This window comes from Notechis scutatus, chromosome 6, assembly GCF_049901735.1.
Source record: "Notechis scutatus isolate UNSWTSFEM ecotype Mainland chromosome 6, rNotScu1.2, whole genome shotgun sequence".
In the NCBI taxonomy this organism is placed as follows: Eukaryota; Metazoa; Chordata; class Lepidosauria; order Squamata; family Elapidae; genus Notechis; species Notechis scutatus.
Window position 1 is genome coordinate 34,869,059 of NC_142014.1, and position 13,460 is coordinate 34,882,518.

The 13,460-nt window shown below is 35.7% G+C and overlaps 1 protein-coding gene across 2 annotated transcripts in view; it reads left to right on the top strand.

The window, feature by feature from the left end:
• The window catches only part of MON2 (MON2 regulator of endosome-to-Golgi trafficking), a 69,753-nt gene that overhangs the window by 45,936 nt on the left and 10,357 nt on the right, over positions 1-13,460 (top strand). The window contains exons 24-30 of one of the 2 annotated variants that reach the window (XM_026667804.2): positions 1,090-1,383; positions 4,339-4,537; positions 5,652-6,280; positions 9,623-9,766; positions 10,220-10,237; positions 10,497-10,625; positions 12,002-12,192. In XM_026667804.2, the coding sequence (XP_026523589.1) occupies positions 1,090-1,383; positions 4,339-4,537; positions 5,652-6,280; positions 9,623-9,766; positions 10,220-10,237; positions 10,497-10,625; positions 12,002-12,192 (1,604 nt within the window). The remainder of the gene's footprint in view (positions 1-1,089; positions 1,384-4,338; positions 4,538-5,651; positions 6,281-9,622; positions 9,767-10,219; positions 10,238-10,496; positions 10,626-12,001; positions 12,193-13,460) is intronic. The other variant, XM_026667807.2, reaches the window with a different exon arrangement.

The window sequence follows — 13,460 nt, forward strand, 5'->3', positions numbered from 1 at the left end:
TGTAGATTTTTATGTGAAGGTTTAAATTGATATTCTGTTCTCATTTTCCGATAAATAAACCAAATCATGTTAGAGATTGCTTCAAAATAAATATGGAGTTATAAAAGCGTTTGGCAAATAAATGTTAATAAGTATTCTTGTTATGGCCAGCAGGGAGCCATTATAATTGCATAGCACAAACTTAAAAGAAAAAGTTAAATATAATAGTTCAGCTACCATTTTTAAACTATCACTAGCATATTAGTCAGTGAGAATACAGAACCTAACAATCAAGTTAGGTATCATATTTTTAGATCTAACTAAAGAGACATTAATTTGGAATTCACCAACATATCAATCATTAATATACTAACACATTAATGCACTAATATACAATGTAACATGCTCTTATAGTAACCATGTGCCTAATGTTAGGGACTATTGTTTTAAGCAAACTTTACTTACTCCTGATTGTACATGTTAATATATTAGGGCATCCAAGTACTGTACATATACCTGTATCACTGAAATAAAACTCAATGATCTTAAAAGATATTACGATATATAAAATACCGTGTTCTGTATAAAATAACGGACACAATTGCCATTTTAAGTGTTATTTTTTACTATACAAAATAGGAGATATTTTGTGTATTATCAGCAACCTGATTAAAATTGGAGCTGGTTCACTTAAAGCATACATATAAATACTTTAGTGATTTTTTAAAAAGAAAATAGTTCACTTCTAAACCAAAATGTATTTGATGAAATTCCATTTCTGTGGGAATTTGGCTAAAAGATCTGCTTTTTCATCTTACTGGTTTTCATTAAAAAGGAATTACCAAAGTGTTCTATAATATTTTTATTCAAACTAATAATCACGTATTTTAGAAGGAATATACCTAACAATAGTTCATCAAATGCCTACATTCATCAGTCCATCATAAATGGTGCGTAAAAATAATACCAAGCTAAAGCATAGCTAAATGTTCAGAACAATTCGTTTATATAGTGCATTTCACTGCGAGGGCTTTTTTTACATTTCCAGTGCAGGATTGCCATTCTTTATGTTCAGAAATCATTTATAAAGAAGTCCTCTTTGTTTTCTAGTGGAATATTTCAGACTATTTCTTCCAAAGAGGTGAAATTATTGAAAAGGAATTAAACAAGGAAGAATCAGTGTTACAGAAGCAAGCAGAAGAAAACGGGATAACATTGAACCGTCCCTTCCATCCAGCACCACCATTTGATTGCCTCTGGCTTTGCCTATATGCCAAGCTCGGTGAACTCTGTGTAGATCCACGCCCTGCAGTTAGAAAGAGTGCTGGGCAGACTCTATTCTCTACAATTGGTGCTCATGGAACTTTACTTCAGCATTCAACATGGCATACAGTTATATGGAAGGTACTGATGTTTATATGTAATAATATTGTTCTTACAATATACTTGATCCCAGTTCTCAAAATTATCCTTTTTATGTACTAATTTTTTTCTGTCACCAATCTTTCCAGGCCTGTAAATTACATTTGACTGTATTTTCAACATGGGTTTTGTAGTTATTTATCATATACATGCATTTAGAAAGTATTCAGACCCCCGTCACGTTTGTCAATTTTGTTATGCTGCAGCCTGATTTCTATAGTTGTTGAAATTCATTTTTTCTCATTATCTACACTCAGTACTCCATAATGACAAAGTGAAAATAGAATTTTAGAAATATCTGTAAATTTATTAAAAATAAAAACTGAAAGATCACATAGGTATAAGTATTCAGATTCTTTGCAACAAAACTTGTAATGTAGCTCTGGTGCCTCCCATTTCTCTTGATTGTTGCTAACATGTTTCTACACCTTGATTGGAGTTGACCTGTGGTAAATTAAATTGATTGGACATGATTTGGAAAGGCATACACCTCTCTATAGAAGGCTTCACAGCTGACAATGCATTCTGTAGCAGAGCAAAAGCCATGAGGTAAAAAAAAATTGCTTGCAGAGTTCAGAAACAGGATTATTGCGAGACACAGATCTGGGGAACAATACAATAATTTTTTTGCTGCATTAGAGGTTCCTTAAAAGCACAGTGGCCTCCATAATTCTCAAATGGAAGAGGTTTGGCACAACCAAGACTCTTCTAAGAGCTGATTGCCCGATCAAACTGAGCAATCAGGGGGCTTAGTAAGATAGGTGACCAAGAACCTGATGGTCACTCTGACTGAATTCCAAAGATCCTGTGTGGAGATGGGACAGAATTCTAGAAGAACAACAATCACTGTAGTCTGCCACCGCTCTGGGCTTTATGGCAGAGTAGCCATAGCCTCTCCTCAGTGCAAAACACATGAAAGCCTGCTTGGAGTTTTCAAAAAAAGCTCCTGAAGGACTCTCAGACTGTGAAGAACAAGATTCTCTGGTCTAACGAAACCAAAATTGAACTGTTCGGTCTCGATTCTAAATGTTATATCTGGAGGAAACCAGGCACCGTGACAGGATTCCAGCAGTTACTCCAATTAAATCATGAGCCTAGAGCCACACTCCCAAAACTAATCACCTGCTCGTCATCATTCCAATAGTGAATCATGCTGTGTGGGTGTTTTTCAGTAGCAGGGACTGGAAGACTGGTCAGGATTGAGGGAATGGAGCGAAGTACAGGGATATGCTCAATGAAAACCTATGCCATAGGACTTAGGACCTTAAACTGGGCCAAAAGTTCACTTGCCAACATGCAACGATCCTAAACACAGAACCAAGATAGCACAGGAGTGGCTTAGGGACAACCTGAGTATCCTAGAGTGGTCCAGTCAGAGCCCTGATTTGAACCCTATTGAACATGTCTGGAGAGATCTGAAAATGGTTGTCCACTAATGGTCGCCATCCAACCTGACTGAGCTGGAGAGGATTTGCAAGGAAGAATGACAGAAAATCCCCCAATCCAGATATGCAAAGCTTATCACATCATACTCAAGAAGACTCAAAGCTGTAATTGATGCCAAAGGTGCTTCAATAAAGTACTAAGTGAAGGGTCTGAATACTGAATAATGTGATACTTCAGTTTTTTCTTTTTAATACATTTAGAGACATTTTTAAAATTCTGATTTCATTTTGTCATTATGGAGTACTGAGTGTAGATTAATGAGAAAAAGTGAATTTCAACAACTGTAGAATCAGACTGCTGTGTAACAAAATGGACAAAAGTGAAAGGAGTCTGAATACTTTCTGAATGCACCGTCTATTACATATAAGTAAAGATGCTGAGTGGGTGACTTCACTTTTTTTCCACTGTATTTGTTCTCTTTTTGCATCCCACCTAAGTTGGAAAGTGTAAATTCTGAGAGGAGTGCTCTAACAGTCCAGAAAGTTTCTCTTACATATATGAAAAATGGATATAGGTATAATTTGCTAAAAGGTGAGATTAGTTATTTCTAGCAACAGGTAAAGATCAAATGTAGATTCTAGTATTAGAAGATTGAGTCATACTGTTGAAAAAGCAACTACTTGCTTCTTGAAAATTGAAGTTTTTGCTTGGATGGAAAAGTCAAAGAAAACTATGTGGACTGCTTCTTGCGCATCATCAAATTACTGTATTAGATTGCAATTAAATACTATTTATGGAAACAAACAACATACATCATTTAGTGACTGCAATTGGTTTCAGCAAAATTGTTTCTGAGCAACATACTAACTAAACAAACCATGTGATTGAACTAGAGAGATGGCAAAAACCACTGATTGCTGTCCTGTCGTTCAGACAGAGTTCTCTCATACAATGTCCTCTTTTTTTTCTTTCTCTTTTTTATGTAAATCAATTTTGCATTTTGAATCCCTAGTTAATAGAATCAATCTCACTTGAGCATGTTTTTAGAATTTGGTGAAATTAGAAAGTGGTCTAATATGGTTCTAATTCTTTATTACTGTATAAGTAATAACTTATTATAATTAATGTTTAAAAATTCTTTCAAAGGAAAAGCACTTAAAGAAGCTAGCTTTGTTGTAACACTTAAATCTGTATCAAAGGTGGTAATTCAACTTAAAATATTATAGTAAAATTAAAATGAGAGCCAGATTAGTGTAGTGGTTAACACATCAGGCTAGAAACTGAGACCGTGAGCCTGTCTTAGGCATGAAGCTAACTGGATGATCTTGGGCCAGTCCCTCTTTCTCAGCCCTAGAAAAAAAAAAGACAAATCCCTTCTTCAAATCTTACCAAGAAAATAGCAGGGACTAGTCCAGGTAGTTGCCAGGAGTGAAAACTGATTTGAAATAAAATGAAATAAAATACCAATTACAAATTCTTCATTACAGAAAAGACATTTGCCAATGTTTTTATTTATTAGATATTAGTTTAAAAATCTTAAATGTTTTATAGGTTCTCTTTCATTTGCTGGATAGAGTGCGGGAATCTTCTACAACTGCTGATAAAGAGAAGATTGAATCTGGTGGTGGTAACATTCTCATTCACCATTCACGAGATACAGCAGAGAAACAGTGGGCTGAGACATGGGTACTAACATTGGCTGGAGTAGCTAGAATATTCAACACAAGGCGGTATTTGTTGCAGTCCTTAGGTACGGTGGATTCTTATTTATGTTTAAGACAGGGTTTTTATATAGACATTTTGGTTCTGCAGATGTATTTTGCACAAATAAGACATTTTAATTTTTATCTCGATTATATTTATAACTCTTATCTTTAATACAAATTTGGTTAATTTATTTACTTCATTATATCATAAGATTTTCTTGTCGATTCTGCATTAATTGAAAAGTAATTTCTTCCTTTTATGACACCCTCTGTTAAAACCATCTGTTTCCTTATTGTTAATTGGATCTTAATTTAATTAATTTCAAGTGCAACCCAAAAAAACTTTCTATCAAAACAGCATCCCAAGGTACCAGAGTCCACTGTTTTTGAATTAGTTCATATGATTCCTTTAAATTTTCATCATTTATGTACAAGTAGTCTTCACTTAACAAAAATAATTAGGACTGAATATCTGTTGCTAAGTGATGAGGTTGTAAAATGCAATTTCATGTAACCAGCCACTTAGCGATGGAAATTCTGGCTCTTGTCAAACTCTACCATTGCATTAAGTGCAGTGTCATATGACTGTCATTTGCAACCTCCTGCCAGCTTCCCCATTACCTTTGCTTGTAGGAAGACAGTAATAAAGGTAGTAAATGGCAATCATGTGATTGCAAGATGCTGCAATGTTGTAAACTAGTGGCCAATCACCTTGATCATGAGGACTAATAAAGAACCATTCATTCAGCACCAGCATAGGTTTGTATGGTTGTTAAACAAGTAGTCATTAAGCAAGGACTATCTGTAAGTTTATATCACATACATAATTGTTTAAAATGGTAAAATGACACAGATGATGTAAATTAAGCTTTAATTGACATTCTGCTTTAACAAAGGACTTTTCCTTTTAAAATTGTCTCCTACTGTAACTTGAATTTGCATAGTATTGTTTAATAGGGGATTAGGCAGTAGATTTAGGATACTCTCCACGGAGGCAGAGTGGCTAGTGAAATCTCACACATCCTTGGAGAGTAGTGTAATGTATCTTATTTTTATTCTTTATAACAAATCCATTTTTCTCTTACCAGTGAGCTGTTTTTAGTATATGTCATAGTAATGATGAAGCATATCTTACTGAGCTTTCTTTTTCCCTAATAGGAGATTTTTCTGAAGCTTGGGATGTTCTTCTTGATCACATTCAGTCAGCTGCACTCAGCAAAAACAATGAGGTTTCTTTGGCTGCTTTGAAAAGCTTTCAGGAAATCTTACAAATTGTATCTCCTATTAGAGAAACTGAAAAACCTGATACACCACCTGCTATTAATGTTCCTGTGCCTATCCTCATAGGATCAGTGACTGCCACTGGCCTTGGAAGATCTTTTATGAGAACTGATTCTATAGGAGAAAGGATTGGAAAATATAGTGCAACTGAGCCCCCTGTGATAACTGATGAAATTGAAGACTTGGATCTTTGGTGGGCTGCATGGAACAGTTGGTTTAGAATTGGTTCAGAAAGTACACAGCCCCCGCTTTCTTTTGATAAAATGACTTTTATTCCCAGCCAGCCTTTTCTTACAGCTTTAATACAGATATTTCCAGCCCTCTATCAACACATAAAAACAGGTTTCAGTATGGATGATCTCCAAAAATTAGGCGTCATTCTACATGGTGCAATCTCTGTTCCAATCAGTTCTGATGCATCTCCTTTCATCTTACCATCATATACTGAGGCAGTTCTAACAAGTTTGCAAGAAGCTGTACTTACAGCTTTAGATGTCTTAGAAAAGGTAACACAATTTTTAAATACTTTACGAAAAGCACTCAATTTCTTTTATGCTGTCATCCATGGACTTATATATTAACAATAATTAACTTTAATTACTTTAAATAATTTTCCTACATCTTAAATACTGTTTCAAGTGGTCTGCTCAGTATTCTTTATTCAAAAGATCTGTCACAACATAGATTAATGTTACATTTTTAATTTTATTATTTTTGTATTTATTTTTTAATATTTATCCCTCAGATAGGGACTTTGGGCAGTATACAATAAAATGTTAAAATATAAAACAGTATATTTAAAAGTTAAAATTTTAAGAGGTGGCAGATTAAAATTAGTTAAAAGGTGATTCAGAGACTAACCAGCCCCACAGCTGTGTGCTTCTCTGAACTTCTCATGCAAGGCCACAGAGCCATGTTTTTACTCCTTTTCAGAAAATTAGGATAGTGGGGGTGAGTCTGCTTCACCTCCAAGGGAAGAATATAGTGGGGGAAACAGTGGAGAAGGCTCTTTTGCTAGACCCTGCCAGTCAGAGTTCTTTAACCTTATACTTCAGGGGTCGCCAACCTTTTGGACCTCAAACCACCAAACTCATAATTTTAAATCCCACAGACCAGAGACCCTGGGAAAATCCCCAAAACTGTCTGCAGGAAAATTCCCCACCCTGTTTTCATACCGATCGATCATTCTTTATTTGGGATCACAGGATACCGTCTCCAGCTCCGTTCTCAGGGGGAGAGAGAGAGAGAGAGACTTTTGGCTTCATGCAAGGAAAGCAGCAGAAGCAGCAAAAGTCTTTTTTTTTTCTCCCCCAAATTCCACCAGAAATAAGTCTTTGTGAGACTTCTTGCGCCAGCGCAGCCTCTTGGAGCAGGATGCCTTGCAGGGTTCCAAAGACTCATTTCTGGCAGAGTTTGGGGGAGAGAAAGAAAGACTTTTGCTGCTTTCCTTGTGTGCAGCCAAAAGCAGAAGAAAGAAGCAGATAGAAGCTGCCCAGTGGCCAGGCAAGGCGTGTGGGGCGAGTGGGGCAAGTTCTGCCCTTTCCCTGTCCCTTCAATACCTCGTGTTGTTCGCAATGCAAGCGACACAAGCCTTGTGTTCCCGCAGGCCATGTTCCTGCGCAGCCTGAATTAATTGATTTGGGGGGTGCTTTGGGTGTGACATTTCTCTGTGGACCACCAAAATTTTCTCGAGGACCACCAGTAGTCCCCGGCCCACTGGTTGGCAACCACTGTTATATTCGGTACATATTTTCTGAATCAAGAAAATGTTTTCAAAAAATACAAATCTGCAATGAATTTTCTGGTGCTGTAATTCATTTAAAATGAAATGGACATGTAAAATATAAATTAAATTGATCAGTGTAATTCTAATCTAATAAAGTTTCAGTGAAATTAATGAAACTTGCCATTACACTTAATTGAAATCTTGTGATTTCAGTGGAATATTCATTATTTCTTTTTTTAAGTATTAAAAAAATTAGCAAATTTTATGGGTTGGCTTGCAAGCAAATTTTATGTGAGAGACCCAGGTAGCCGATTACAGAATCATAGATCTCTAAGTGAATCTGTGATTCTGTGAGCAATTCAATCTGCCTGCTTTGCCTGATTTTGGATAAAAGTTGCTCTTTTTTTAATAAAAATTCAATATTTACATAAATATTTATAATATTTACATACAAGCCATGCCCAGCCAGTCACATGACCACCAAGCCACACCCACAAATTAGGCCACACCCACAGAACTGGTTGGTAAGAAATTTGAATTCATATTAGTGGTTCCCCAGAATTTAAAATTATGAGTTTGGTGGTCCCTGAGCTCCAAAAGGTTGGCAACCCCTGCACTAGATGACATTGGTAGGGCTCGCTACCTTAGAAAAGTGAGAAAAATTCTCAGGGACGACTCACATCCCAGTCAGCACTTCTTCAATCTCCTACCATTGGGTAGGAGATATAGAAGCATAGCCAGTCACACCAACAGGCTGAAGAACAGTTTCTACCTGTGGGCTGTCAGACTTCTGAACGGAAAATAACTTCATGTCACCATAGTATGACAGACTTGCGGGGCTGGTGCATTGTGCAACAAGGTCACATAGTGTAATAAGATTGGGATTGGGTTAGGGACTTGTGTCCTCACTGTGAGCTGTGTTGGGGGGGGTGCATGAAGGGAAGCTCAGCCAATCTCATTGTACACATGTTGTATTCTGACAATAAAGGTAATAATAGATACACATTCTAAGCAAATGCTCAACAATCATAATGCTCATTCATTCTTGGACTTCTTAATGGACCAATTTCTTGCATATGCCACCTAGAAGATAAATATATTGACAAATGCTCAATATACAGGTCATCCTCAACTTACAACAGTTCATTTAGTAACCATTCAAAGTTACAGCGGCATAGAAAAAAGTGACTTCTGACCATTTTTCACACTTATGACCATTGTAGCATCTCCATGGTCACATGATTTACGTTTGAATGCTTGACAAGTGGTTGATTTACTAAAAATATGGTGGTAAAATGGAGCAAAACTCACTTAAATTTCTCACTTAGCACAAATTTTGGGCTCAATTATGGTCGTAAGTTAAGGACTACCTTAAGTAAATAGATTATTTAATATTAACCTAGTTATTGTGAAATCATTCTCTTCAAAATATTTTATTTAACCTGTTTCATCATAGAATTACAAATTGAAGTGATAGCTATCTGAAGCTTTCCATTGTGTTAGAATATTTTTTGTTTGATATAATATTGCATAAAGTGGGACAGATCATTTGAACAAGCATACCATTCAGATTGTTTTGACCTACTATTATTATCTTCATTATACTCTTCCTTTGAACTATCTTCTTTATCAATTATTTTGTTATTATGCACACTATTATTATAGAATTTTGGTTGTATTCTTTCCATAATCTGTATATAACTCAGGGATCAATTGCCCTGAATTATCAATTATAATTTTTTTGCAATTTGACAAAAATACTCACTACTTCTATCTTTCTGTCTGATCTGCATTTTCCACTGTTACTATTGTATCTACCGTAAGTAAATCAAATGTTAGCTAATCTGAGTTTCATTGATTTCTGAATTGTTACCGCTTTAATGTATTAGTATATTTAATGTAAAGTTTAGAGGTTAAGTAATTACCCTTTGAATTAGTTCAGCAAACTGGACTGCTTTATCAGTTCAGCATATTTTGTAGCAGTAACAGACTTCATGAAGGTTTCTCATACTAAAGAAACCTAATTCCTATAGCATTTCAAATTTCTGAACTATATACATGTCATATTTTTGCAATGAATTAAATATTTTCTGGAAAATTAATTTTTAATTGGTTTTTATAGGCTATATGTATAGGTTCAGAAAACATGCAAGTAATGTATCCTGCTATCTTTGATCAGTTGTTAGCTTTTGTTGAATTTTCCTGTAAACCACCACAATACGGACAGCTAGAAACAAAACACATTGCCAATGCAAAATTCAATCAGGTAAGATGTTTTACTTTTACTGTTTTGCTTTTAAAAGCTTAGATTGAAAAGATACATATAGTTTTGCACGAATTGATAATTATCAACCAACTGAGTTTGGGCAATATTTGTTACCAACTAATTAAATAGATATGTAAAGTTTTCCAGTTTTCTTTTTTTCCGGTCACTTTCCTACTTGATATTGATACTATTAAGAAAAGGCATTATAAAAACAAAATAGATGTCCTAGTTAGCAAAGATGGTTTAACTAACTTTGCATTTTCTTGTGAATATTAAATGACATATTTTACTTTTAATACTTTATTTTATGAAATTCAAACATAATGTCACTGATTTGATTGCATTTTCACTAGTAATACTATTCAATCAGAAGAATGATATAGGTAAAAAGTATAAAAATATATTAATTTTTCCTTATTCTGTTTGTTATGCAACACAATGGGATCACTATAGATACAACTGTTTGCACCGGTGAGTTAAAATCCTTTAAAAGATCATGCTTAACATTCTTCCTTCATAAACTGCAATATTGCACGTGTTTAAAAATGTCTTTGATTCAAACTGTAATTGCCAGTTCAAAATTCTATATAGATATGTGGGACTGGGAATGTCTTTTAAAAATTATTTCATGGATCAGATATTTTTCTTTTAGTGATTTTCAAAAAATGTGCATGCAACCAAACTAGGCCTATTTATTTTCTTTTATAAAATCTGTTATTTGTTGTTTCAGGCAGAATGGGTAGCACTTAATTATGTACCATTTGCAGAAAGATCTTTAGAAGTTGTGGTAGATCTGTACCAAAAGACTGCTTGTCACAAAGCTGTGGTAAATGAAAGAGTCCTTCAAAATATTATCAAGGTAAATATTTTATATAGATTTTAAAATTAGCTGCATTGTTGTTTTCCAAGTCTGAGGTTAGATTGTGAAACTTGCATGAAAGCCTAAGAGTGGCTTATTACCTTTTTTTTTTTTTTTTTTGCAGTTATAAGATTATTTCAATAATTACACTCTCCCATATCTTTGTTCTTTGAGAATCACATATTTTGTCAATTATCAGTGGATCACATTCCTTTATAACCTTTTTTGATAGCAATTATTATTTGAAAGATATGAAGATATAGTAATCAAAAATAGTATATTATCTTGTTTTAAATTATTAATTTAATTACCTTTCATGGATGATGAAGTCATTTAAGTCTAAAGAACATTGCAATTCAAAATTTATTCAAATCTTTATTTCATCTGTGGTACCTGCCATATATAATAAAGGGGCTGACCAAAGTGTTTAAATGTCTTAAGTTTTACATTGTTTTGTAAAGCTGAGGTGAGGTAACATAAAAGCCTACCCACACATACACATAATAAGTTTAATGTGAAGTATATTCTTCCTATTAGCAACCCTTAATGTTTATGAACATAATGAAAGAAAAGCCACAGACACGATATTTCTTGGTATGTGTCTGTTAGTTATTTACATACTTGGTTCAAATTTTGCATGTATTTCCCAGAGCTGTATAGAGAACCAGCAGTTTTTCTACCATATTTATAGAATACCTGAAAAATAGTATGTGTATGTAATATGTGTGAATCAGTTTGCATGTCCATTCTTTTGAGATGGTTTCTTATTAATAATTTGCAGAACCAACATGAAATGCCTTTAAAAAAATTCCCCAGATTTCACTCATTCCCATCAATGATACATGTTGTGACTTCTCTTCCACCTCATGCATTTAAGTCCAGCTAAAGTTTTAGGTTGTTTTCTTCCTTGCCTGTAAGTGGGATTTAAATGCAAGTACAGGTAGTCCTCAACTTACGACCATAATTGAGCTCAAAATTTCTGTTGCTAAGTGAAACATTTAAGTGAGTTTGCCCCATTTTATGACCTTTCTTGCTACAGTTATTAAGTGAATCACTGTAATTGTTAGTCACACTGTTGTTAAGTGAATCTGGCCTCGCCATTGACTTTGCTTGTCAGGATCACGTGACCCCAGGAGACTGCAATTGTCATGAATATGAGTTAATTGCCAAGCATCTGAATTTTGATCATATGACCATGGGGATGCTATTACGGTCATAAGTTTGGAAATTGGTCATAAGTCACTTTTTTCAGTGCCTGTAACTTTGAACAGTCACTAAACAAACTAGTAAATCGAGAACTACCTGTACTGCTAAGTTTCATATGTTTCATATACATATATCTTACTGAAACCAATGTAAATATTTTATTTTGACAGACACTAAGGATGCCTCTTAGTCTGAAATATGCTTGCCCTTCAGAAAGCACATGGAAACTCGCAGTCTCTTCACTCCTTAAAGTTCTCTCAATTGGGTTACCAGTTGCTAGACAGCATGCTTCCTCTGGAAAATTTGAGAGTATGTGGCCAGAGCTAGCCAACACTTTTGAAAACTTTTTGTTTACTAAAAGGTAAAGTATAATTGTATAGTTGTGGGGCAATGTAGGGAGGATGAGGTTCAAGTGTTTTGGAATAGAATAATTTGAATTTTTTTCCACATTGTGCCTTTAAATAATGACCGCAATATTTGGAGCAGTTGTTTTTGGCTTGTTTTTATTCAGCGGTAGTTGTGGGGGTTTTATCCTATTGTATAATATTAAACTCCCTAAGAAGGGAAATACAATTACTGCCAAGAACAAGCTTCTTATTGCAGTACTGTAGCTAAATCTGTCTGATTACCTGAGGGCCTTTCCCATCTCAATGCTGTCAGAAAACTGTAAGTGTTACTAGATGAGTTCCCTTATCTGCAAAATATAGACCTACAGTCCGGAACACTAAACTGATCTAGGTAGAGCTCCTAAACTGCCAGTGAACCAGCACATAATGTACTTTCTAAAACTGGCCTCATACTTAACAGAAATTAATTTACTCATAGTATAGAAGAGCATTTACCATGGCAAGATGTGGTGCCATCCTTGAACAGTGCTAAAAGGAAGATATAAAAATAATAATCACCTATCGAAAATAATAGTAACCTTGTGTAGATGAACAATATATATAAATTTATTTATATATAAACAAATAAGCATTTGCTATTTGCTTGACACAGTAACCATATAAAAGTAACTCTGTTACACAAGTAGTGGACCAGGGGTTTCAACCTCGATTTCATTGAGGGCCGCATCAGGATTGTGGTTCACCTCGGGGGGGCAGGATGGTTGGGTGGGTATGGACAGGTGGTCTCAGCCAATTGGGTGGGCGTGGCCAGGATGGGTGCGGGCAGCTTAACATCACTGTGGTAGCCCGGGCAGGGCTGGGGGGCTCCATTGTCTCCAGCAGAAAGCAAGACTAGGGTAAGAACCAACTCTTGTCCACCAGAGGAGGAGCCTCACCATCACTCTTAAGTCACGCAGAGGACTCCCACACACAGTGGCACGGGCTACCCAGAGCCCTGGGCAATGGAGGGCAAGCGCCCAGCCCTCAAGCTCTCAGGATGCCAGGACCCCACAGCACAGCACAAGTCCGGTTCCCTGAGGAGGCACCCAGCTACGCTTAACTCCTCCTCAAGGCTGCTGCTGCTGTGCTCATTCTCCTTAGCCAATTGCTCATGGTGTGTACAGGAGGGCAAAGTGTGTGGGTCAGAGGGAGGCCCATTCCCTCTTCTTGTGAGGAGACTCAGCTTTGTAAGCAAAGCAACCTCAGCTATGGGGTGGAAGACCACCAGGAGAAGAGGGAGCAA